The sequence below is a fragment of the Neofelis nebulosa genome, chromosome 1, assembly GCF_028018385.1.
Source record: "Neofelis nebulosa isolate mNeoNeb1 chromosome 1, mNeoNeb1.pri, whole genome shotgun sequence".
Classification (NCBI taxonomy): domain Eukaryota; kingdom Metazoa; phylum Chordata; class Mammalia; order Carnivora; family Felidae; genus Neofelis; species Neofelis nebulosa.
In genome coordinates, this window is record NC_080782.1 from 145,556,284 (window position 1) to 145,583,977 (window position 27,694).

A 27,694-nucleotide genomic window follows, 5' to 3' on the forward strand; every position below is an offset into this window, starting at 1 on the left:
AATAATCCAATTAAAAATGGGCAGAAAACATGAAAAGCATTTCTTCAAAGAAGACATACAGATGGCCAACAGATGCATGAAAAGATGCTCAATATCACTCATCATCAGGGAAATGCAAGTCAGAACTACAAAGAGATATAATCTCACACCTGTCAGAATGGCTAAAGTCAAAAATGTAAGAAATAACAAGTATCGGCAAGGATGTGGAGGAAAAAGGAACACTCTTGCACTGTTGGTCGGAATGCAAACTTGTGCAGCCAGTCTGGAAAACAGTATGGAGGTTCCTCAAAAAGTTAAAAATAGAACTACCCTACAACCCAGTAATTGTACAACTAGATAAATACTAGATACTTACCCCGAAATTAAATACAAAAACACTAAGTCAAAGGGACACATGCACTCCTATGTTTATTGCAGCATTATTTACAATAGCCAAATTATGGAACAGCCCAAGGGTCCATCAATAGATAAATGGATAAAGGTGTAGTATACACACACACACACACACACACACACGAATATTATTCAGCCATGAAAAGAATGAGATCTTGCCATTTGCCATGACATGGATGGAGCTAGGAAGTATGATGCAGTCAGAGAAAGATAAATACCGTATGATTTCATGCATAAGTGGAATTTAAGAAACAAAACAGATGAGCAAAGGAAAAAAAAAGACAGAGAGAGACAAACCAAGAAACAGACTCTTAACTATAGAGAACAAACTGATGGTTACCAGAGGGAAGGGGGTGGGGAGCGGGGGAAATAGGTGATGGGGATTAAGAAGCTTACTTGCTGCGATGAGCACCGAGTGATGTATGGAAGTATTGAATAACTATAGTGTATACTTCAAACAGATATAGCACTGTATGCTAACCATACTGGAATTAAAAAAATAAAGACAGACATATAAAATTGTGCAGAATGAGAAGGCAGAAATAGGGCTAAAGTAGAATGACACTTATTAGCATTTAAGAATATTTGAACTTTTTAATAGAAATACTATTGGGATGCCTGGGTGGCTCAGTTGGTTAAGTGTCCGACTTCGGCTCAGGTCATGATCTCATGGTTCTTGAGTTCAAGCCCTGCATAGCGCTCTCTGCTGGCAGCACAGAGCCTACTTGTGATTCCCTCTCTGATTCCTTCTCTCTCTCTTTCTTTACCCCTCCCCAGCTTGTGTTCTCTCTCTCAAAAATAAACATTAAAAAAAAATTAAAACCATAGAAACTCTAGTGAGGATTTTTGTTAAAAAAAAAAAGGAATTTTTTTTTTTTTTTTTTTTAATTTTTGGGACAGAGAGAGACAGAGCATGAACGGGGGAGGGGCAGAGAGAGAGGGAGACACAGAATCGGAAACAGGCTCCAGGCTCCGAGCCATCAGCCTGGAGCCTGACGCGGGGCTCGAACTCACGGACCGCGAGATCGTGACCAGGCTGAAGTCGGACGCTTAACCGACTGCGCCACCCAGGCGCCCCCCAAAAAAAGGAATTTTAAAATGTCTTTGAGATTATCCAGATTGTAAATTTAACTGAAAGTGTAACCTAAAGAAAAGGGATCCAAAAGTATAAATGCATTTAAGGGAATACCATGAACCCCAGGAAAATGACCCAGGAAAATCAGGAATGGGAGAGTGGTTCCTGGAAGCCAGTAGAGGAGAATCATAGCACTCTAAGATCAACACACTTGGGCAGATTCTCAGAGAGTGCCTGAAGGAATAACCCTACAGATGGTGGTTACACTCTCCTGGTCCAACAGCTCAGGGCACCTATCAACACATCTAAGCCTGCCAGGCAGAACTTAGTAAGGTCACTGACCCAAACACACAAAGGGAGGTTAAGAGCATTCCTAGTGAAGGCAACTGTTCCCAAAGTTCTCCGAGCCTGCTGAATGAGGCACACATGCTCTGGGTAATCTGCAAGTCCAGAAGGTTGATGCATCCAAACTTTCTTTTTATTACTACTCTAATCACTTGAGACCACATGCAGTGCAGAACATATGATGCAGTAAGAAACACCAAAACTTGGACAGTGAGAGGACTTTTGGCCATGAGGTAGAAAAGCTGGATGTTATAAATCATCACTCAAGAAGAAAATCATCCCTCACCCTGGACTCTACATCTAAAAACACAGTTGGCTGCATAGGGAGATTTTTAATTAAAATGTTACTGAACAGGGGCACCTGGGTGGCTCAGTCAGTTATGCATCTGACTTTGGCTCAGGTCATGATCTCATGGTTTGTGAGTTTGAGCCTCACGTCAGGCTCTGTACTGACAGCTCGGAGCCTGCAGCCTGCTTTGGATTCTGTGTCTCCCTCTCTCTCTGCTCCTCCCCTGCTCACACACACATACTCTCTCTCTCAAAAGTAAATAAATATTAAAAAAAATTTTTTTAAATGTCACTAAACAGCTTTCTTCATGGTTCTCTGCACCTTGCTTGCGTCCTGCCTTATCTAGGTGAACATTTTCAAATTTTTGTCCCGCCTGTGTATCTGGGATGACCTGAAACAATCTGTGTCATGTAAGTGGAGACCTCTTTCTAAAACCTTGTCACTGAATCGCCCCACACCAGTGAGGAAAGCCTCTTTGTAGGCAGTATGTGTATGTGTGTGTCATTAATCAAGGTAGACTCTTTGACAGGAAATTAAAATCTGGATGATGAGCTCACAAAGTCTATATATACTTTACATACACCTCTATGTAAGAGGGTTGCTGATGTCTTTCCGGAGCACCTCATTTGACCCTGCTACATAAATCATCTCTGAATTTGGTAGGAATGTAATTGTTTTCCAGTCTTCAGGACATCGGCACCAAAAACCTGTCTGGGTCAACTTCATGACTATCACATATCTCAGAGCAGTGGGAGATCTTGCTTTATTTTAACACTCTGGATGGGAGAAAGCTGGGTGTCTAGCAGGTTAGCTGGCTGTTACTCTGTGCAGGTACATTTTCTGCTCAATGAATGAAGGCTCAGTGACTTTCCAGAGATCCTCCCCAGAAGAGATGTGGCCATTCCCTGGTGGGACGACTAACGTATTGCCAAATCAGTTTGAAAGGTACTCTTGTAAATCTGAGAGTTATGATGGTTTTGTTTAAAATCTTTATTTATTTATTTTTGAGAGAGAGAGAGAGAGAGAGAGAGAGAGAGAGAGTGTGAGCAGGGGAGGAGCAGAGAAAGAGGGAGACACAGAATCTGAAGCAGGCTCCAGGCTCTGAGCTGTCAGCACAGAGCCCGATGTGGGGGTTGAACCCACGAACCAAGAGATCATGACCCAAGCGGAAGTCAGACACTTAACTGACTGAGCTACGCAGGTGCCCTGGTTTTGTTTGTTTTAAAGAATTCAGATGGTACTGTGAAAATAAGAGAGGCGTGGGGAGGAAAACTATGTACTCTGTTAACCCCCTCAGCCAATACTTCTTAAGGACCCTGATGTCCACAGGATTACTTACATCAGCGTGTTAACAGGGTGAGAGGCTGGACTTGCAAAGTAGAGCACATGGCCTGGGATGGATGAGTCACCACTCTCTCCGATCGCTTGGAAAATTACTGTGTTCTGCTGCCAGAGCATAGCCCCATTTGTGGGTGGGGAGGGATGCTGAGGCATCCAAGGTGGCAGTGATACAGCCACCTGGTTCTGGGGACAGCTTTGTCCGTGAGTAGCCTGGAAGAAAAGTGTGAAGTGAACCTGTAGGAAGAATGTGAAACGCAGACTAGAGACAGCAGAAAAGGAAATCTGGCATCATCGGGAGTAAGGCGGCATGGGGAAAGACCTTGAGAAACCACGCAGCTCTGTGCCTCTGGGCGAATCTACATTTATTACAGACGAGAAAAACCTTGTTATTGACTTTTCCTTAAACAGTTCAGGTGGGATGTATTGTGTTCTTCAAAACTCAGTTCCAGAAATAAATGCAACTGGTAAATGTACTATTAATGTCTTTCTTTCCCCTTCTGTCCTTTACCTACATTCCTCGGAAGAAAAAATACTTTAAAAAACCCAAGTCATTTAGAAAATGAGATTCTCAGATTCTCATTAAAAGATGCTAAAAATGACTGAACTCTGGGTTTTTACTAAGGGAACCTGATTACGTATTCATTATTTTTCCTGCCAGTTTCACTAATCCTGTGGCATCTTCTAGATTTTTAGACGGACCTGCTTCAACTGTCCTCTCTTTGCCGGCTATTTCTTTTGAAAGAAAAACTTTCCATTTCAAATAAACAAAGCAGGCTGTGAAAACTGCCATCACTTGGATTTAAATCCTAGGCCTTCGATCACCGAGCACAACCTCACACCTCAGAGAAAAGCAGAGGACTATTAAAAGCCTCAAAAGTACATGTTTGGCGGCAGGGAGGCAGGGAGGGAGCAGTGATCAAGTCCTTGAAATTCTCTAAAATTATAAATGCCATTAAGCTTTACTATAAAATCCTTCAAATTAATGTGTTCCTAATTTTAGCATTCAACGGGGCTGTTGTATCGAGTAGAACTATTTGCATAATGATGACAAAAACCAAAGTTTCAGGGAAGCAAAATGGACTCATCTGAAACTCACATTCTAATTCCTGAGCAGCTTCTGACTAATGAGCCAGAACAAGTCAGAATTGTCCTGGCCCTCTTCTTCAACAGGGAAAAAAGGATTATGGGAAGCCTTTGGGGGAAATTTACAATACATATCCATAGGCTTCTCAAACTTTTCCCCCAAGGAGCCACACTGGGGGAGGGGGGTGAATATATCTTCTCAGTAGCCTCATGGGTTTAGCCTGTAGACTGCCAGCACAAAGATTTTTAAAGCTTCTCATTTTCTCCTTAACATGTATATGTATTCTCAACTATATGCCACAAAATATTCATGTCTCTTTAAAAATATAAATGCTGTCAGGGTGCCTGGGTGGCTCAGTCAGTTGAGCATCTGACTTCGGCTCAGGCCACGGTTTCACGGTTCATGAGTTCGAGCCCCTGCATTGGGCTCGCTGCTGTCAGCGTAGAGCCTGCTTCGGATCCTCTGTCTCCCTCTCTCTCTTCCCCTAACCTGCTTGCGTTCTCTCAAAAATAAATATTTTTTGAGCAACCTCCGCACTGTTTTCCAGAGTGGCTGCACCAGTTTGCATTCCCACCAACAGTGCAAGAGGGTTCCCATTAGTCCGCATCCTCTCCAGTATCTACAGTCTCCTGATTTGTTCATTTTAGCCACTTTGACTGGTGTGAGGTGGTATCTCAGTGTGGTTTTGATTTGTATTTCCCTGATGAGGAGCGACGTTGAGCATCTTTTCATGTGCCTGTTGGCCATCTGGATGTCTTCTTGAGAGAAGTGTCTATTCATGTTTTCTGCCCATTTCTTCACTGGATTATTTGTTTTTCGGGTGTGGAGTTTGGTGAGTTCTTTATAGATTTTGGATACTAGCCCTTTGTCCAATATGTCATTTGCAAATACCTTTTCCCATTTTGTCAATTGCCTTTTAGTTTTGTTGATTGTTTCCTTTGCAGTGCAGAAGCTTTTTATCTTCATGAGGTCCCAAGAGTTCATTTTTGCTTTTAATTTCCTTGCCTTTGGAGATGTGTCAAGTAAGAAATTGCTGCGGCTGAGGTCAGAGAGGTTTTTTCCTGCTTTCTGCTCTAGGGTTTTGATGGTTTCCTGTCTCACATTCAAGTCCTTTATCCATTTTGAGTTTATTTTTGTGATTGTGTAAGAAAGTGGTCTAGTTTCATTCTTCTGCATGTTGCTGTCCAGTTCTCCCAGCACCATTTGTTAAAGACTGCATTTTTTCCATTGGATATTCTTTCCTGCTTTGTCAAAGATTAGTTGGCCATACTTTTGTGCGTCCTATGACCCAGCAATAGCACTGCTAGAAATTTACCCAAGGGATATAGGAGTGCTGATGCATAGGGGCCCTTGTACCCTAATGTTTATAACAGCACTTTCAACAATAGCCAAATTATGGAAAGAGCTTAAATGTCCATCAACTGATGAATGGATAAAGAAATTGTGGCTTATATCTACAATGGAATACTACTTGGCAATGAGAAAGAATGAACTATATGGCCTTTTGTAGCAACGTGGATGGAACTGAAGAGTGTTATGCTGAGTGAAATAAGTCATACAGAGAAAGACAGATACCATATGTTTTTGCTCTTATGTGGATCCTGCGAAACTTAACAGAAGACCATGGGGGAGCAGGAGGGAAAATAAAAAGTTAGAGAGGGAGGGAGCCAAACCATAAGAGACTCTTAAAAACTGAGAACAAACTGAGGGTTGATGGGGGGTGGGAGGTAGGGGAAAGTGGGTGATGGGTATTGAGGAGGGCACCTGTTGGGATGAGCACTGGGTGTTGTATGGAAACCAATTTGACAATAAATTTCACATTAAAAAAAATAAATCTTTTAAAAAATTCTCTAAATAACTGGCTAATTAAAATCAGGTTACCCCTATATTAGTTAGGCTCGAGGTTAAGCGGCTGTATTAAAAAGTTCCCCAACACAGTGGCTCAAACAAAGATGTTTAACTTCTCATGTGACGGTATACAGATGGCAGCTTGTCAAGGGCATATCAGCAGCAGTGCTCGACAGGACATTGAGGGACCCAGCTTCTTTCTACCTTGTTGCTCCCTACTCCTGACGGCATTATCCTCGTCTGCTAAGCCAAAGCTGACCCAGCTGCAAATCTATGTTTTTAGCCCTAGAAAAGGCAAAGAAAACTGGAGACAAGTGTCATTTCCACTCACATTTCATTGGTGAGACCTAGTCACATGGCTACAGTAGCTGCAGAGGATGGAAAATGTAATTTCCAATTGATGGCCACGTGGCTGACAAAAATTACAGTGATGCTACGAAACCATACACCAGATCCACCTTAGAGATTTACGTAGCCCATGGCAACTGCTGTATTCCTCTAGGGATGCACCGGGGAAGCACGGCAGAAGGCACGAGTCTGCAAATTTTTCCTACAAAGAGCTGTGTAGTAAATGTTTTAGGCTTTCTGGGTCAGGTAGTCTTTTGTGACTGCTCATCTCTGCTTCTATAGTGCAAAAGCAGTCAGAGATGACACGATTCCATGTAAACAAAAGAGCACGGCTGTTGTTTTAGCCATCCAATACACTCTAACAAATTACTATACAGTTAGGTGTTTATTCATTTATTTATAGATTAATTAAATTTTTTTTAAAAATCTTGTTTTTTTTTTAATAATGTTTTTATTTATTTTTGAGACAGAGAGAGACAGAGCATGAGCAGGGGAGGGGCAGAGAGAGAGGGAGACACAGAATCCGAAGCTGGCTCCAGGCTCTGAGCATCAGCACAGAACCAGACACGGGGCTCGAACTCACAGACTGTCACATCATGACCTGAGCCGAAGTCAGACACTTAACCAACTGAGCCACCCAGGCACCCCTAATTTAAAAATTTTTAATGTTTATTTAGTTTTGAGAGGGCGGTGGAGGGGCAGAGAGAGAGGGAGACAGAATCCAAAACAGGTTCCCGGCTCCAAGCTGTCAGCACAGAGCCTGACGTGGGGCTAGAACTCATGAACCGTGAGATCATGACCTGAGCTAAAGTCAGATGCTTAACTGACTGAGCCATCCAGGCGTCCCCTACAGTTAGAAGTTTAAATAAACACACATTTATTACCTCACAATTATCATGGGTCAGGACTCTGGGTCCTTCGTGTAGACTCTCATAAGGCTGCAACCACGGTCAGTTAGGACTGTGTTCTCATCCACAGGCTTGACTGGGGAAGAATCCACTTCCTAGTGCACTCAGGTTGTCTGTAGATTTATTTCCTTGCAGCTGTAGGGCTGAGGGCCTTGGGCCTCGACTTCTTGTTGGCTACTGGTCAGCTCCTAGAGGTCACCCACAGTTCCCTGCCACGTGGCTCTGTCGACAGCCCCTCTCACAACATGGCAGCTTGTTTCTTCAAAGCCGAGAAGGGAGAAAATCTCTACAGTGAGTTTGGTAGCATGACAGAATTTTACATAACATAACCATCCTGGGGGTGACATACCATTTCTTTGCCATATTTGAGTGGTTAGGAGCCTGTAACAGGTGGTGTTCACACTCAAGGACAGAGGATTATAGTGAAATGTGAATACCAAAAGGCAGGGGTCACTGGGAGCCTGTCCACTAGAGCTTTGTTCCAATAAAACTTGATAAAAACAAGTGGTGGGTGGAACATAGTTTGTTGAGCCCTGGAAGAGTGAATAAGGTGTAGAAGACGTTCTTTAAGGTAAGAGGGAGAAATTCATAGAACAGAGTCAGAGCAAAAGACTGGTCAGAGCCAGAAGGGCTTTGTGGAAAAAGAGTCCCAGAAAAATAAAAAATTCAGATTCCAGACCCATCCCATAATACACTGACTATGGGAAATTACTATTTTTATAATAATATATAATTTTATAATAAAACTGGAAAATATATCTATATACTTTTTACATAATCCCACCCCTAGTAACCTATGCTAATATAATGACAGATGTAGTGTTGGGGTTACAGATATAAAAATATGCACCAATGAGTTCTTTAGTATGTTAAAAAACTGGAAATAGTCTAAATGTCCAACAACAGATTGGCTAACTAGAGAAAGTATAGCTCATGCACATGGTGAGCTATTTAATATACATTAAAATTATGTTTTAGGTAAAGGACAGGAAAAATGCTCTTGTAGAATGTTATATAAGCAAAGCAAAGTATGAAATGGTATTTATGGCATTATTCCAACGTATTAGGAAAGGAAGAAAAAAGAGAAAAAAAGAATGAGAAAGATATAAGGGTAGGAAAAAAACTCACTTCAATAAAATCTACCAAAATGTCATTTTAACAGCCATTCTGGATAAGATTCTATAATTTTATGTTACCTCTTTATTATTTTTGGTTTTTCCTAATTCAAAATAATCACAAATTATTACTGGAGAACTTCAGATATTATTTGCAGTAGGTGTAAAAATATCACGTTGGTTCCTTTCTAGCAATTGGTTCCTTTCTATTTGTATTCAATACTCATGCCAAGCACTCACACAAGAATGCTAAGAGGTTTCAGTTCCCATTTGTCCTTACACCCAACTTATTTCTGTGAAAAAGTAGCATGTATTTAATATTGCTTGGGAATGATATTTTCTTTGACCTGTGTATCGTAACGATGGTGGTACCTTAAGGAACGAAAGGATTCGCAATTAAATACATTTCAGGAAGGGGCGCCTGGGTAGTTCAGTCGGTGAAGCATCTGACTTCGGCTCAGGTCATGATCTCGCAGTTCGTGGGTTCGAGCCCCATACTGGGTTGTGTGCTGACAGCTTGGAGCCTGGAGCCTGCTTCAGATTCTGTCTCTCTCTCTCTCAAATAAATAAACGTTAAAAATTATTTTGAAAATATATTTCAGGAAGAAATTATCTTCTCAGTTGGAATTACACCTTCTACTTGTCCTTTCTTCAATGCCTTTGGTCAGACTTTCTTGTACAAGACTCATGGAGAGAAAACTACCTACCACATTTTTGTACAGGTTTAGATATACTCTTTAGAGAGCATAAAAGCAGGTCTTTTAGGGAGCGTAAAATGAGCTACTAATTGAGAATTTCATTTTGGAATGTCACATTTAATTTAGGTACCTAGACTGGGAGTTAAATTGGCCATTAAACCAATGAAAACTTCTACCTAGCCATATGGTCACTGTCAGGAAGGCCTAACAAATTTAACTTGAGATGATGTATGTTTTGTTGCATATAAGAAGTCTGAAAGAATATTTACCAAAATGTTTAAGCAGTCAGGTAGTTCCCTCTGGAAGTGGCAGAACACAGCATAAAAAAATAAGGCGGCTCCCATAAGCTGGATACGGAAATAAAGGCCATTATATTATAAATATGTCTTCCTGATATCTTATCAATGGAAGTTAAAGTTAAAAAAACTTTTCAAATTAATCAACTATGGACAGCAACTATAAATTACTTTCTGACATAATCCAAACTCCCAATTCTAAGCAACATTATAGCACACATAAATAAAGGCATAAATTCCATATACTGAACATTTATTTGAAAGACCTTTAACACTTGTATTATGCAGATGCATTTAATCCTGATGGCTCTGTTTGTTTAGCCACAGGACATTTCTGAAATCAAATTCCTTCATATGAACAAAGTTGTGCTTACAGGCACTTGGGTGGCTCAGTCAGTTAAATGTCCGGCTCTTGACTTCGGCTCAGGTCATGATCTCATGGTTCGTGAGTTTGAGTCCCACAACGAGTTCCAAGCTAACAGCATGGAGCCTGCTTGTGATTCTCTCTCTCCCTTTCTCTCTGCCCCTCCCCCGCTCATGCTCTCTCTCAAAATAAATAAATAAACTTAAAAAAATAATTATACAGAAAGTCATGCTTGACTCAAATATCTCTAAGTCTCTATCATTTTCTCCTCTCCTCCTCTCCCTCTGTCTGTCTCTCTGGAAACAACACAGAACAGATATTTCATTTCATAAAAAATCCAACTGATAGTATTGCTTTTATAGGCAACCATACTCACATTTATATATAGTCAAAGCATAAAACACTGTGGACTTCAACTAATTCTAAAACATAAAAATTTTATTGACTAAAATTAATTAACATATTTACAGAAATAAAGTGTCAAAGGTATCTGTTTCAAAATTTTAAGGATACCCGTATTTCACACTCACTACAATTATTTTTACTTACGATCTGAATCTGTCTTCCATACTATGAAGTGAATCATTATTAACTTGCAGTACAAAGAAAAGAGCACAAACCTAGACTATTATTAAATCATTACACTCAGAGAAAAAATTAAAGTGCACAGAGAAGCTCACACTGGAATCAACTGATGTACCACTACCAGCTCTAGTTTAAATTTCTTTCCTATGTTACTTCCCAACCAAACATACTCATTATATTCAAGGAAAAAGGAAGTATCTGATTGCATTTGGTTCTGTTCTTGCTTTTGTTAATATAAATAGCCGCGTTCTGTATTCCGAGGTACACATTATACTTTGCATCCATGGACTATCCACGAACCCTCCTTGATACATAAAGGTGTCATCAAAAATGTAAAAAATAAACAGGTCAGGCAATAAAGCAAAAACAAGACAATAAAAACAGTATGGTATTTACTGCTGTTTCCTTTATTTTTTTTCCCTTAAAATTTAAAAAATGTTTTTATTTATTTTTGAGAGAGACGGACAGAGCATGAGCAGGGGAGTGGCAGAGAGAGAGGGAAACACAGAATCCCAAAGCAGGCTCCAGGCTCTGAGCTGTCAGCAGAGAGCCCGACGCAGGGCTCGAACTCCCAAACTGTGAGATCATGACCTGAGCAGAAATCGGAGGCTTAACCAAATGAGCCACCCAAGCACCCCTATTGCTGTTTCCTTTAAAGCAAAAGTATTCTTAACAACTGTTTGCTGCTGGTTCAAAGAACGAGGGGATGTGTCCTAGAAGCTCTGGAAACAGTGATCTCCCTTGGCAGTTATTTCTCTCAGAAGTGATAAGCCGGGTAATTTACAAGAAGAAAGCTACTGAATCCTTCTGAAAACACAACCTGGCAGTCTATCTTCAGGGCGGAATGATGAGGTGGCAAGAGTGTGATGGGGAAACCAGTCTTCGAGAACATCACGTCAGGGAATCCAGCTGTGCTTGTATGGTCTCCAGCTATTTATAAAGATAAAACAAGAGAACAAGTTGCTGAAAGCAGAGAAATGCTATGAAGGTTTGTTCAGAAACTTGCAAATAGAAGGGAAAGAATGGCAGTGGCAACTGTGCATATTAAATCCATTTACACAGCAACAGATGAAGCACGCAGAAAAGTTTTCTTCTTATGTGAAGATATTACAATTCACGCCTGCAATTTAAGTTTGCAAATTTGCAAAGGAGGATTTCTAAACATGGTTTGGGGTGTCTGGGTGGCTTAGTCAGTTAAGCATCCGACTTGGCTCAGGTCATGGCCTCACAGTTTGTGAGTTTGAGCCCCGCGTCAGGCTCTGGGCTGATGGCTTGGAGCCTGGAGCCCGCTTCAGATTCTGTGTCTTCCTCTCTCTCTTTGCCCTTCCACTCGTTCTCTCTCTCTCTCTCTCTCTCTCTCAAAAATAAAAAAAATACACTTTAAAAAAAAGGGCTAAATACAGTTTTAAATATACTCAGCTGTTTTAATTTAAGTGATCACTACATAAGATTTTTGAAGGTAGGGAAGAGGAGGAGGGGGAGTACATTTCCCTGGATTACAAAGTCAGTATTTGTAAAGAAACATAACGTGCACTCAAAGTTAAATCTTTACAGGCTTGGCACCTCCCTTTTTCCTTGGGCCCAGAATTAAAATATTTAATGTTAAATTATAAAGTGCCAGTGTGGCTAGGTACCACATAGTTCATTCCTTAATGCTTTACGTTAAAGTAATAATCCTATTGCCTTAATTAAAACCATTTCCACTTTCTTCCTGATTTAGGCTGTCAGATTCTCTCCATCTCCGCAAAGCTTCCTGCTGTGAAACATAAGGTGTTTACAAGGGATGTTTAAAGAACTTAGCGTCATAATAGGGCATTTAAAAATAAGGATTCATAAAAATGAAGGAAACATTATGCAAAACCCCACACAGCAGAAATTATTTGAAAAATACAGACCTTGTTATAGAAATCAAACAACTCCTGGTGACTGAATTCCACAAGAACTTTCTCCACGCTCTGCAAGGAGGAACAAGAAAGAAGAAAGAATTCAGTTGTACGCAATTTGCATTGCATTTTTTTTTTTCTTTCTCTCTCTGGCTGGCCCCAGAAGATGCCCTATTATTCTCTGAGTGGTTTAAAAAAAAACAAAACAAAACACTCACCTGCTCTACTCAACCCCACTGTTCCTAGAACTCACAGCTGCACTTAATAATGCTCCACTTTTAGCAAAAGGTTTCAACTCTAGAGGGACATCTGTTCTTTAAAGTTGACTCCACAGAGGTTAATAAAATATAAGCCGGCAAGAGAACAATTTCATTATCTTTTTTTTTTTTTCTAGACCGAGATACATGGAGATTGTATTTCATTTTTCTCAGCAATCCATTTGAAATCGAGTAAATACCATCACACAAAGACATTGGAGGCGGCACGTCTGATTGAACTCATCTAGGCATTAATGCCTCCCGTCAGCACAGCTGCTGCCTCTACGCATTAATCTAGCAGTTATGATCTTATCATGCTGAGATGGTTACCTTTCCTAATGTACCGACTCAGCAAAAGTTCACAATTAACATGACAGCTTCAAAGCAGAGACTGAAACATGCCCCTTCCTTTTGCTCCAGACGTGATGGGGAACCTTCCTGGGTGCTGTGGGCACCAAGGAATACTGTGCACGTACGTGTGATGGTACAGCAAAGCGCAGCGGTAATCCAGCCCACCCCAACCTACTTTTGGTTCATTTTGTAAACTGAGGCATCACTTTGAGTAGTTTCTGAAGATCGGCTAAACATGTCTTTATTTTTATTTGTTTTTAATTTAAATTCAAGTTAGTTAACAAACAGTGTAGTCTTGGTTTCAGGAGCACAACCCAGTGATTCCTCTCTTACATATGATACCCCGTGCTCATCGCAAAAAGTGCCCGTTTAATGCCCATCACGCATTTAGCTCATCCCCCACCTCATCTGCAACAACTCTTAGTTTGTTCTCTGTACTTAAGAGTCTCTTATGATTTGTCTCTTTACTCAAGGTGCCTTTGGGAAGTGAAAGTTAATAAGGAGAGAAAGCCAAGAACGTGCTACCCGCTCTGACCAGACTGGCACCAGGGAAGGCACCTGGGTGGCTCAGTTAGCTAAGTGACTGACTTCAGCTCAGGTCTTGATATCACTGTTCAAGGGTTCGAGCTCCGTGTCGGGCTCTATGCTGACAGCTTGGAGCCTGGAGCCTGCTTCAGATTCTATGTCTCCCTCTCTCTCTGCCCCTCCCCGGTCGTGCTCTTTCTCTCTCTCTCTCTCTCTCTCTCAAAAACAAATAACATTAAAAAAAAAAAAAAAAAAACAACCCAAAAACAGGCACCAGGAACTGAAGAACTGGACAAATGTTGAAAGCAACATTAATTCATGTACTTAATCGCTTGTGATCATTTCCAACATTCTCTTAATTCTACTTCTCAGTTTCTATGGCTACTTTTTTTCCCTTTGTTTTATCTGTCGGTTTTTTTTTCCTGATTTCTTTTTTTAAGTTTATTTACTTATTTATTTATTTTGAAAGAGACAGAGACAGCGCAAGCAGGGCAGAGAGAAGGAGAGAAAGAGAATCCCAAGCAGGCTCTGTGCTGCCAGCGCAGAACCTGATGCAGGGCTCAAGCTCGCAAACCATGAGACCATGATCTGAGCCAAAGCCAAGAGTCAGAGGCTCAACCGAGTAAGCCACCGAGGCACCCGGTTTTAAGGATTTCTTTAAATCCTTAAAACAAAGCCAGCATTTTCAAAACAAGTTCACTCCAGCACACCCCAGGAGAGTCGATGGGGCTATCTTCAGATACGGCATTTCCTTTTTCAAAAAAGCCAAGGCACCGGGGCGCCTGGGTGCCTCAGTCAGTTGAGTGTCGGACTTCAGCTCAGGTCACAATCTCACGGTCCATGAGTTTGAGCCCGGCGTCAGGCTCTGGGCTGATGGCTCAGAGCCTGGAGCCTGCTTCCGATTCTGTGTCTCCCTCTCTCTCTGCCCCTCCCCCGTTCATGCTCTGTCTCTGTCTCAAAAATAAATAAAAGTTAAAAAAAAAAAAATTAAAAAAAAAAAGCCAAGGCACAGAGGATCAAATTCCACGCTTCTTCCTTTTCTCTTGTAACACCTACTAAAATAGTTAAACTTTAAAATGAATAAGGACACATGGGGCGCTTGGGTGGCTCAGTCGGTTAAGCGGCCGACTTCAGCTCAGGTCACGATCTCACGTTCCATGAGTTCGAGCCCCGCGTCGGGCTCTGGGCTGATGGCTCAGAGCCTGGAGCCTGCTTCCGGTTCTGTGTCTCCTTCTCTCTTTGCCCCTCCCCCATTCATGCTCTGTCTCTCTCTGTCTCAAAATAAATAAATGTTAAAAAAAAAAAAATGAATAAGGACACAAAGCTGCTTTAAAGCCTCATCCTTTAGATGATTAAAAAAAAAAAAAGTAGTAGGCTAACTGCCACACATCATTAAACCCCAAAGGTTGAGATCAGCATTATCTAGCAGTGCTGTATTTCTTTCCAGCAGTTAAAGGGAGAGGGCAGGCCTCAGTTTACCCTATGGAAAATCAAGGCAAGTTCATTACTCTCTCCACAATCCAAATGTCAGGAGGGACTGAAGACTGAATTAGTATGTGAACAAGTGATTTGCTGTATGGATACTTACAGGTAGTGGTCAAGCGAGGTTCTTTTTTCCTGAATTTTGCTTTGTTTCAAGGTAGTGTTTTTCTAAAATGTTACACTGAGGAAAGGGAAGGAAGGCAACTTTGAAAACATACTTCTTGAAATAACAATAATAAAATAATGTGTGTACATACACACACACACACGTGAGTATGTGTATGTATGTATACATATATGTATACATTCGGGGAGATATGTATATTACTGAAATACTTAGCCCCAAAAAGGGAAAATGCTGATACCTGAGATAAAATATGCAAAGAACTTATACTGATGTCTGGTAGGTATAATCACTGGTAGCCATTATCATTATCATTTCCCATTCAACCTGCAATGATTTAGGGAAGACCAGGAGAATTCTGGAGAATACAGGAATGGTTTTAAGTGTTGCATATCTATGTGTATAGAGATTATCCTTAGAATTTGAGAAGCTATGTTTACCCAAGGGGTGGCCAAGGGCAGTTGTTTTAGGGGGGTCATGATGGAATTTAGTTGTGTAGGACAAAAAGGAAAGGAGGGCTGGCGAAAACTCAATTCCATAGTGTCATGCTCTGACATGAACTTCATGGAGTCCAAGAATTCTAAATTCAAATCTTTCCTTCTGGGACATTACTGAAGGTATATTATCACAAAAAGAGCATAGGTTGCATCTATTTAATAGTTTGAGAGCTTTATTTTTGACATGAAATTTCGGTATATGGCCCATGCATGGCCTCCATTTTTACTCATGGTTTAGGTCCCGCACATATTAGGAACAGGTGTGGTCAAATCTTTCCTTGGACTGTGACATTTTTTCAGAGGAAAACACACTCTGAGCTTTATTTGAGAATATAATTAGAAAGTCACAAATGTGCTTTATCAAACCACAATCAACTCTCTACCTGCACTGCTCATTCTGCAGAGAATGTATGGAAGATTCTTTTCACTAAGGAAGCATGTTTTCAATCAACTTCTCTTTAGTTTCATGTCCGGTCACAAATCAGTGGCAGTCCAGACCCAACAAAAATGTAAGAAATGCATTAAGTTAAATGTCAGTCCAATTATTGGTATTTCAGGGGTGCTTGTGCTTGGATTGTCTAGCTCTGTAAACACTCCAAGACTTTGACTCAACTCATGGTTCATTAATATCTTTGTTAAGGCAAGAAGAGAAAATGAAACTGAAATTCAAACACGCCATCTCAGCTAACAGTAGCAACTCTAACAACAGGCTTTCAGAAGGACTATGTAGAAAATCCTGGCTACTGTAGTTTTATAGGCTGTATTTGACAATGGGTTTAAATATCCATGTGCTTCCTGTCTATCACTGTCAATAGATAATGAGACTTGAGTATTTGGTCCTATTTTTTTTCCCCCTAAAGAGTCAGAAAGATAGTCTGGATAATAAAAAGTAGCCTGTTATGTCATAGTAAATAAGAAGAGAAATATCTTTGTGACATAAAACTACAGTGGCAAATAATCACAATGCACTGTCATCTTGTCAATCATATACGGTAAGTATTTTAAACTTGAACTACATACCTCTAAATCACACATGTGTATTTTTCATATGTGTGCATATATATACACACATCTTTAGATAGTACTGTGCCTCACTTTTTACATAGTCAAATGTTTAGGAAAAAGTTTATGAGAACATTATATCCCCATTCTTCCAGTAATTAGATACAAAAGATATTTACATATAAGGCAAACTATATTTTAAGTTAGAAGAATTTAAAAAAATGATAATTCTAACAGTTTATACTGTCTTCCAGAGGAATATAAAAACTAGGTAAGTACTACAAATTATTTCTGGAAGGGCTTTTCATTGCTTGTGTGTTTAACAGGCCTATCAATGGATACTGCTATTATCCAGGATAGCTCATGGGTAACATTTACTAGATTTGGTGGAAAAAAAAAAAAAAGAAGTAAATTCAGACATAAAGGAAGAAAATGACAGTAATACAATAATAGTAGGGGACTTTAGCAACCCACTTACTTCGATGGATAGATCATCTAGACAGAAAATCAATAAGAAACACTGGCCTTAAACAACACATTACATCAGATGGACTTAAATGACATATAAAACATTCTACCCGAAAACAGAATACATATTCTTCTGAAGTGCACATGGAACATGCTGTAGGAAAGGTTACATGTTAGGTCACAAAACAAGTCTTAATAAATTTAAGAAGACTGAAATCATATCAAGCATCTTTTCCTACCATAATGGTATGAAGATAAAATCAATGACAAGAAGAGAACTGGAAAAACCACAAACATGTGGTGGCTAAACAACATGATAATAAACAAACAATGAGACAACAGAGAAAGAATAAATAAATACCATGAGACAAATAAAGATGGGAACACAACAGTTCAAAATCTATGGGACACAGGAAAAGTACTTTAAGAGGGAAGTTTATGGCAGTACATACCCATCCTAAGAAACAAGAAAAAATTTAAGACAAACAATCTAACCTTACACCTAAAGGAACTAGAAAGAGAACAAGCAAAACCCAAAGTTAGTAGAAGGAAGAAAATAATAAATATCAAAGTGCAAATACATGAAATATAGACAAAAAAATCAATGAAACTAAGAGCTAGTTCTTTGAAAAGACAAACAAAATTGTTAAACTTTTAGCCAGACTCCTCAAGAAAAAAAAAAGAGAGGGCCCAAATAAAATCAGAAAGGAAAGGGGAGAAATTACAACCAATTCTGCAGAAATACATAAGACACTACTACAAACAATTATATGCCAAAAAATGGGATAACCTAGAACAAAATGGGTAAATTCCTAGAAACATACAATCTTCCAAGACTCAGTCCAGAAGAAATAGAAAATGTTGACTCATGACTAGTATTGAAATTCAATCAGTAAAAAAAATAAACAAAACAAAAAAACCTCCCTAGAAACAAAAGTCCAGGACCTGATAGCTTCACAGGTGAATTCTACCAAATATTTAAAGAAGAGTTAATACCTACCCTTCTCAAACTATTCCAAGAAAAGGAAGAAGGAATGCTTCCAGACAATGCTTCTGTGAGGCCAGCATTACACACATACTAAAATCAAACAAAGCCACCATAAAAAAAGAACACTATAGGCCATTATCCCTGAGGAACATTGATACAAAAATCCTCAACAACATATTAGCAACTGATTTTAACCATACATTAAAAGGGTCACACGCCATGGTCAGGTAGAACTTATTCCAAGAATGCAAAGATGGTTGAACATCACCAATTAATCAGTGTGGTACACCACACTAACAAAGAAGGATAAAAATCATATGATCATCTCAATAGGTGCAGGAGATGTATTAGATAAAATTCAACATATATGTATGATAAAAAGTCCCAACAGAGTGGATACAGAGGGAATGTACCTATGATAGACCCACAGTAAACATTTTACTCAGTGGTGAAAAGCTGATAGCTTTTCCTCTTAAGATCAGTAAAAGCCAAGGATGCCACTCTAGCCACTTTTATTCAACACAGCATTAGAAGTTCTAGCCAAAGTATTTGTACAAGAAAAAGGAATAAAAAGCATCCAAATTGAAAAGAAGACGTAAAACTGTCACTATTAGCAGATGACATGATACTAAATATATAGAACCTTAATAAAAGACTCCACCAAAAAACTATTAGAGGTAATAAATTCAATAAAGTTGAAGGATACAAAATTAACATATATAAGTCTGTATATACAATATACATAAATGTAATTGTATAACTTACATAATATATATAAATTGTAATCTATACAATTACAACAAAATATCAGAGGGGCACCTGGGTGGCTCAGTTGGTTAAGCATCCAACTTTGGCACAGGACATGATCTCACAGTTTGTGAGTTCAAGCCCTGTATTGGGCTCTGTGCTGACAGCTCAGAGCCTGGGGCCTACTTCAGATTCTATGGCTCTCTCTCTCTCTGCCCCTCCCCTGCTTGTGCTCTATCACTCTCAACAATAAATAGTAATAAAAAAAAATAATACAACAAAATAACAGAAAGAGAAATTTAAAAAACAATACTATTCACAATTTCTTCAAAAGGAATAAAATACGTAGTAATAAATCTAATCAAGGAGGTAAAAGACCTGTACTCTAAGAACTACAACACATTGATGAAAGAAATTGGAAATGACACAAATAAATGTAAAGATGTTCTTGCTCGTGGATTGGAAGAAATAACATCATTGAAATGTTATTACCCAAAGCGATCTGCAGGTTCAATGCAATTCCTATCAAAATATCAATGGCACCTTTCACAGAAACAGAACAAACAATCCTAAAATTTGTATGGAACCAAAAAAGACCCCAAATAATTTAAAGCAATCTTGAATAAGAAGAATGGAACTAGAGGTATCACAATCCCAGATATCAAGATATAGTACAAAGCTGTAGTCATCAACCCAGCATGGCAGTGGCACGTAAGCAGACACATACATAAACAGAACAGAACGGAGAGGCCAGAAATACTATGCTTGTACAGTCAATTAGTCTTCAAAAAAGGAGTCAAGGGCATACAACAGAGGAAAGACAGTCTCTTCAATAAATGGTGTTGGGGAACCAGGACAACTTCATGTTAAAGAATAAAACTGGACCACCTTCTTACACCATATACAAAAATAAACTCCAAACAGACTAAAGACTTAAATATTAAGGCTGAAAATCATAAAACTACCAGGAGAAAACACAGGCAGTAAGCTCTTAGAAATCAGTCTGAGCATTATTATTTTGGCTCTGTCTCCCCATGCAAGGGCAGTAAGAGCAAAAGTAGGCAAATGGGACCACATCAAACTACAAAGATTTTGTATGGTCAGGGAAACCATCAACAACAACAACAAAAAGCAAGCTACTGAGTGAGAGAAGATACTGCAAATGATATAACTGACCATGGGTTAATAACCAAAACATATAAAAAAAACTCACACAACCACCAGCAAAACCCCAAACATTATGATTAAAAAATGGGCAGAGGAACAGAATAGACATTTCTCCAGATGGCCTACAGACGCATGAAAAGATGCTCAACATCACTAGTCATCAGGGAAATGCAAATCAAAACCACAATGAAACACCACCTCACGACTTGTCAGAATGGCCATTAACAAAAAGACAAGAAACAACAAGTGTTGGTGAGGATGAGGAGGAAAGGGAACCCTCATGCACTGTTGGTGGAAATATAAATTGGTGCAGCCACAACAGAAAACAGTATGAAGTTTCCTCAAAAAATTAAAAATAGACCCACCATTTGCTATGGTCTAGTAAATCCAATTCTGAATGTTTATGGAAAAACAAAACAAAACAAAAAAAAACCAACCCAACAAAAAACAAATCACCAATCTGAAGAGATACATTCACACCTATGTTCACTGAACATTATTTATAATAGCCAAGATATGGAAGCAACCTAAAGATCCATCAACAGATGAATGGAGAAGATATGGTGTATATATATTCACCAGGGAATATTACTCATAAAAAACAATGAAATCTTGCCTTTTTTGAAAACATGGATGGGCCTAGAGGGTATTATGGTAAGTGAAATAAGTCAAACAGAAAGACAAATAGCATGTAATTTCACTTATAAGTGGAATATAAAAACTAAAACAAATGAACAAACAGAACAAAGAGATTCATAGATACAGAGGACAATCTGGTGATTGCCAGTGGGCAGAGCAGGGAGGGGTAGGTGAAACACGGAAAGGGGATTAAAAGGTACAAAAAACTTTCATTTATAAAATAAGTAAGACATAGGAATACTATGTACAGCATAGGGAATATAGTTAATAATATGTACTAATTATGTATGGTGACAGATGGTAGCTCGATTTATCATGGTGATCACTTTGTAATGTACAAAAAGGGGATCACTAATGTTGCATAACTGAAACTATAGTTGACCCTTGATCAACATGGGGGTTAGGGGTGCTGGCCCCCCATGTAGTGGAAAATCCATATGTAACATTTGACTCTGTCAAAACTTAACTACTAATAGCCCACTGTTGACTGGAAGTTCATTAATGTATATTCTGTAAGTTACATGAGCTTTTTAAAGTACTGCTTTTACTTTATATGCTATATGTATGTGCCATAAAGTAAGCTACAAAAAAGGAAACGTTAAGGAAATCACAAGGAAGAGAAAACACATTTACAGTGCTATACTATATTTAAGAAGAAAAATCTGTACATAAGTGGACCGGCACCGTTCAAACTCATATTGTTCAAGGGTTAACTATAATATAGTATTGCACATCAACTATATTTTAAGAAAAAGAAAAGAAAAATAAAATTCACCCTAGGGCTTTAGCTGTAATGGGTAACTCCCAGGAAAACTCTTCATAGAGATGGACCACATACGTCCCACAAAAATTGTTTGGTTGTATGTTTTTATATCATTCCCTTTTCCTGTTAATATGGATAACACTTAATTCCATAAATGTGATTTTATTTATTTATTTATTTATTTATTTATTTATTTATTTATTTAATTTGAGGGAGAGAGAGACAGACAGAAAGAGTACAAATAAGCAGGGGAGAGGTGCAGAGGGAGAGAGAAAATTCCAAGCAGGCTCCATACTCAGTGTGGCTTGACACTGGGCTCAATTCCACGACCCTGGGATCAAGACCCAAGCCAAAACCAAGAGTTGGATGCTCAACTGACTGAGCCACCCAGACGCCCCATAAATGTGATTTTAAATAGAAAGCATTGCAGTTGTTTTTCTCACACAAATAAAGAACAGACTCATGTGGTTATATACATTCTCAAAGTCTTGACACTGGTAACATTTCAAAACACTTTCACCTACATTACCTCGCATTAACTTTAAAACAGTCCAAGGAGATGGGCATGTCATACAATATGACCCTTTAACAGATGAGGGCACAGAGGCACACTGTGGTAAGAAAGCCACCTAAGGAAAACAACCATGTAACAATGGGCAATGAACTAGAAGAGTCAGAGCTGGAAATTAAGGCCTATTCAGGACTGTTTCTTAATGTGACACAAAATACAGAGAACAGTATCAATAGGTAAATGTCACGAGGAAAAAAAGGGAAGTAATTTATGATAGCCAACTAGGTGAAGATATTATTATACATTCCCTTCCACATAAATGAAGAATTTTTCAAACATAAAAGTGAAGTCGGTAAATAAGATAGGGGTGTGTGTGTGTGTGTGTGTGTGTGTGTGTGTGTGTGTTAGTTTGCTTTGTTGCTACTGTTTGGTTGGGAGGAGAGAGGGTGGGTGATTTGTATGGAGTCATCCACACTACTGAATGGTCCCTTTTTTGAGACAAAAGTACCAGTACTCAAGATGTTTTGCAGGCTATTGTAAAAAAAATTTTTTAATGTTTACTTATTTTTGAGAGAGACAAAGACAGAATGTGAGTGGGTTAGGGGCAGAGAGAGAGGGAGACACAGAAGCAGAAGTAGGCTCCAGGCTCTGAGCTGTCAACACAGAGCCCGATAAGGGTGTCGAACTCAGCCACCCAGGCTGAGCCACCCAGGCTCAGCCACCCAGGCGCCCCTTTGCAGGCTATTATAAATGATACTTGCTCATGTGACAAAAAAGCAGAATAACGTTTTTCTTATTCTACACAATCCTCCTAGATCTTTTTTTTTTTAATGTTTATTTATTTTGAGAGGCAGCACGTGCATGCATCAGTGGTGGAAAGGCAGAGAGAGAGGGGAAGAGAGAATCCCAAGCAGGCTCTGCACTGCCAGCCCAGAGCCTGATAAAGGGCTCGATCTCATGACCATGAGATCATGACCTGAGCCAAAATCAAGAGTCAGACACTTAACTGACTGAGCCACCCAAGCACCCCTCGGATCCACCTTTCTGGTTTTATTTCCCACAAGGCCCTCTTGCCACCACCCTCCACCCCTGCCCACCAAAAGACCTCTGTGCTCTAACCAAACTATTGTACTCATTCTCTCCCCAATATCCTACACTTTCCTGCCGGTTTTTATTCGTGTGGTCTCCTCCTTCCAGATGGACTGTACTTCTAAATGGTAAGTCAAGACAAAAAAGCTAAAAGAAAATACATGCAAACTTCTCCATAATCTTGGCATATATAGAGACTCCTTTAAAAAGACATGAAGATATGTGTTAGTTCACAAGTAAGCTGTGAGCAGATATACCAACTCTAAAGAAAATGACTAATAAATGAAAATATATTAAAATCTGAAACTTCCATTCATCAGGACACATCAAAAGACTAAAAGGTAAGCCACAGAGACTCTATCAAGAATATACAAAAATTACTACAAATTAATGAAAAAAGAGGCAAAACACCATTGAAAAGTGGACAAGAACATGTACCCAATCATTGCGTTGTACATCCAAAACTAACACAGAGTTGTGTCAATTATACCTCATTAAGGCAAAAAAGAAAGCCACTTGGGTGGCAGTGTTAGGCTGCAGTGAAGAAAGAAACTATCAGTTCTAGGCACTACATATACATTTACATAATGAGCCACAGAGACAAACTATCATGATGCCAGATGAGATTCTTAAAAGGGACTCCAGCTAATGTGCTGCCCTGGAAACCTGGCTCTGGGGGGGAATACAAGTGGGAAAGAAACTAACAATTACAGACAGTCCTCCTCTTGGTAGGTTTCCCGGGAGTTTCCCTGCAGAGAGGGGTACCTCCAGGCTGCTCAAGAGTGCCCTGGCTTGACAGTCTTGCTCTGATTAAAAAAAAACAACAACAAAAACAAAAGAAGACAAGAAAAAAGAAAGAAGAAAAAAAAAAGACAAGAGACTTGATCAGTCACTTCGCAGAAGCTGAGGTCCAAAGAGCCAAAACCACAGTAACACATATTAGTAACCATACTGCTGGAAGGAGTGGAAATCTGTATAATTATTGTGAAAACTTCTTTGGTATAATTTACTAAAGCTGAATATACTCATGCCCCATTACATCCAAATTTACGCCTAAGTATGAGTGTTGTGCTCAATAGAAATGTGCACATTTGGACACCATGAAACAGGTATTAGAACACTGATAACACCAATATTCAAAAGAACCAAAAAATGGAAATAACGAGTTTCTTTCAACAGAAGAATGTATAAATCAACTGTAGTACAGCAACAATGCAGACATGAAAATAAACTAGAGCTAAATACGACAGCATGCATGACTCTCAAACATAATGTTAAAAGTCAGAGGAAGGCACAGAAGACACATTGATTGGTTTCATTTATGTGGGGATTTAAAAAACAATAGTAAAAAAGGTTTCAGAGACAAACGATTGGGTGGTACAACCATCCAAGCTATAAAGTAACAAAGCAACAAAGATGTTACCAGAAGTATCTGAATAGTGATCACCTCTGGGTGACTGGAGAAAGGAGGTCATAATTGAGGGGAGGCCATTCTGACGTAATGGCAATAATGTATATATTTCTCGATCTTGGTGGTGGGTAAAAGGTGCTTTTTTGTCTTATGACAAATCACTGTACTCTTTTTCTGTATGTGTGCTATATTTTCCCAGTTAAAAAAAAAAAAAGAATGGCATTGCTAGGTGTAAAATTCATTCATTCATTCTTACTCAACAAATACGAATTAAAAGCCTACAAGGGTTGTTCTAGGCACTACATATACATTTACATATTGAGCGACAGAGACAAAAATGTCCCACTTTCTAGTTGATGAAGACAGAAAACAAACAAGATTTGTGATAATAATAACGGTAACAATCCATATACATACATGTAGAAATGTCTGTTGGTGTTAAGTGCTAGGAAGAAAAAGCAAGGATAGAGAATGTGTGTTTGGAGGTAGGAGGAGATTCAGTGGTAGGTGGTCAGAAAAGGTCTCACTGAAATGGTGACATCTGAGTTAAGATTTAAAAGAAGTGAGGAAGAAAAAAGACAATTCACAGAATGGAAGAAAATACCGCAAATCACTAATAAGAGTCTAATACCAAGAATATATAAAGAGCTCTTATAATTCAACAACAAAAAGACAAGCCCAATTAAATTTTTTTTAATGTTTGTTTATTTTTGAGAGAGAGACAGAGACAGAGTGCAAGTGGGAGAGGGGCAGAGAGAGAGGGAGAGACAGAATCTGAAGCAGATTCCAGGCTCTAAGCTCTCAGCACAGAGCCTGACGTGGGGCTCAAACCCACAAACCCAGAGATCATGACCTGAGCTGAAGTCGGATGCTTAATTGACTGAGTGACCCAGGTGCCCCAAGCCCAATTTTAAAAAGGCAAAGGACTGGAACAGATATTTCTTCAAAAAAGATATGCAAATGGTTAAGTAAGCACATGAAAAGATATTCGACATCCTAAGTCATTAGGGAAATGCAAATCAGAACTGCAATGAGACAGCTCTTCACACTTAGTAAGGAGGATATACGGTAAAACCTTGGATTGGGAGTAACTTGTCCTGCGAGTGTTCCACAAGACGAGCAAACATTTCTGATAAATTTTTTAATTTGATAAATGACTGACGTCTCACAATACAAGTAGTATGTGATGCTGAATGTCACATGATCACAGCTGAGCCAACGGTTTTTGAAATTCACTTTGATATGAGCACTATGGATTACAACCATGTTTCCGAAATGCACTGTGCTTGCAAACCAAGGTTTTACTGTTATTTTTTTTTAAATGGGGAGGGGGGGGGGGGTGGGGAACAAGTGTTGGTGAGGACATAGGGAAATTGGAATCCACATACATTGCTAGTGAGAATATAGAATGGTGCAGCAGCTGTGGAAAGCACTGGCCATTCCTGAAAAAGTTAAAAGCAAGAAGTTCCATATGACCCAGCAATTCCACTCCTGGGCATCCACCTGAAAGGAATGAAAAGAGGAACTCAAACAGATACTTGTGCACCAATGTTTCTGGTATCTTTTCAACAGTATTTTAAGGTAATATGTTGACCTAATGACAGTTAAGATTTCGATGAAAAGATAGGAGTGGAGGTAAGACCATAAGGAACATAGAGACATTACTCAGAGTAGTACATTCTGTACATGTTTACTCCTCCATTGACCATCAGTTTAGGCCCTGATGTGGGCTGAGTTGTGTCTCACCCCAATTCACATTGAAATCCTAACCCCCAGTACCTCAAAATGTAATTGTGTATAGTGTTAGCGTCTTACAGAGGTAATTAAGGTAAAATGAGGTCATGTGGATGGGAGCCCAGTCCAACATGACTGGTATCCTTGTAAGAACAGGAAATTAGGACCCAGACACACACACAGAGGGACAACCATGTGAAGACACTGGGGGAAGATGCCACCTACCAGCCAAAGATACGGGCCTTAGAAGAAACCAATCCTAATGACATGGTGATCTCAAAACTTCTCATCTCCAGGCTGTGAGTACATAAATTTGTTTTTTAAGCTACCCAGTCAGATGTACTCTGTTATGGAGGTCCTACCAAACTAAGATAAGCCCCAACACCTCTTTGGGGATGGACAGAAGAGAAGATCTGTCCTCTAAGAACAATGGAAAGCCACTGGAGAGTTTTAAGTATAAATATTATATGATTACATCTACATATTAACAAGTGCCCTTGACTTCTATTCCCCTCACTCCCCTGCCTTGGCTTTTCTTTTCTTTTTTCATTTTTTAAAGTTTGTTTGTTTATCTATAAGGGGGGGGGGGAGGCAGCGAGAAGATCTGAAGAAGGAGATAGAGAGAAAGAGAATCCCAAGTAGGCTCTACACTGTCAGTGCAGAACCCAATGCGGGGCTCGAACTCACAAGCTGTGGGACCATGACCTGAGCCAAAAACAAGAGTTGGACGCTTAACTGACTGAGTCACTCAGGCGCTCCTGAGTGGCTTTTATTTCTAAATGGAGATGGCCAAACTGGATGTGAGAAACCAATGAGGAGGCTACTGCATTAGTCCCGGCAAAAGACAGTAATTTGACCTAATGTGATGGCAATGGTGATAAAGAAAAGTGGAAAAACTTGAGATGTGGATTAGAGGTAGAAGAGACAGTACTTGGTGACAGATTTGAACGGAGGTGTGTGTGTGAAGGAACAATAGTCAGAATGACTCTCAGGTTTCTGGCAAGAGAAAGTGGACAGAGGCAGTGGAGATAAGGAAACTCTAGAGAAGATCTGAAGAAGGAGAGCATCAAAGGGGCAGTTTAGGACACAATTAGCTTGCTATGTCTGTGAGACTTCCCTGAAAATAAATGAAATAAGTCTACGAAGCCAAAAAAGAGACTTAGGTAAGAGACGTACATTTGATATTTCCATATTATATATTGATATTTAAAACTGCAAGGCTGCAGGATGCCCAGCTGGCTCAGTTGGTAAAGCGTGTGACTCTGGATCTCAGGGTTGTGACTTCAAGCCCTATGCTGGGCATGAAGCCTACTTAAAAAACAAAACAAAAAACCCCAGCAAGAGTAGACGTGACCGCCCAAGATAAG

General features: G+C 39.5%; 2 protein-coding genes across 4 annotated transcripts in view; both read right to left on the minus strand.

Moving 5' to 3' along the window:
- Positions 1-8,196, minus strand: part of LOC131516952 (uncharacterized) — a 60,724-nt gene extending 52,528 nt beyond the window's left edge. Inside the window, exon 1 of the mRNA XM_058738533.1 lies at positions 7,608-8,196. The gene's annotated coding sequence lies outside the window, so the exon portion shown is untranslated. The remainder of the gene's footprint in view (positions 1-7,607) is intronic.
- Positions 8,197-11,075: 2,879 nt separating this feature from the next.
- Positions 11,076-27,694, minus strand: part of COMMD10 (COMM domain containing 10) — a 231,719-nt gene continuing 215,100 nt past the window's right edge. For all 3 annotated transcript variants that reach the window (XM_058738510.1, XM_058738482.1, XM_058738519.1), the window contains exons 6-7: positions 12,585-12,644; positions 11,076-11,619 (exon numbers count right to left, since the gene is read on the minus strand). In XM_058738510.1, coding sequence (XP_058594493.1) covers positions 11,581-11,619; positions 12,585-12,644 — 99 coding nt within the window. In that variant the 3' untranslated portion in view covers positions 11,076-11,580. The remainder of the gene's footprint in view (positions 11,620-12,584; positions 12,645-27,694) is intronic.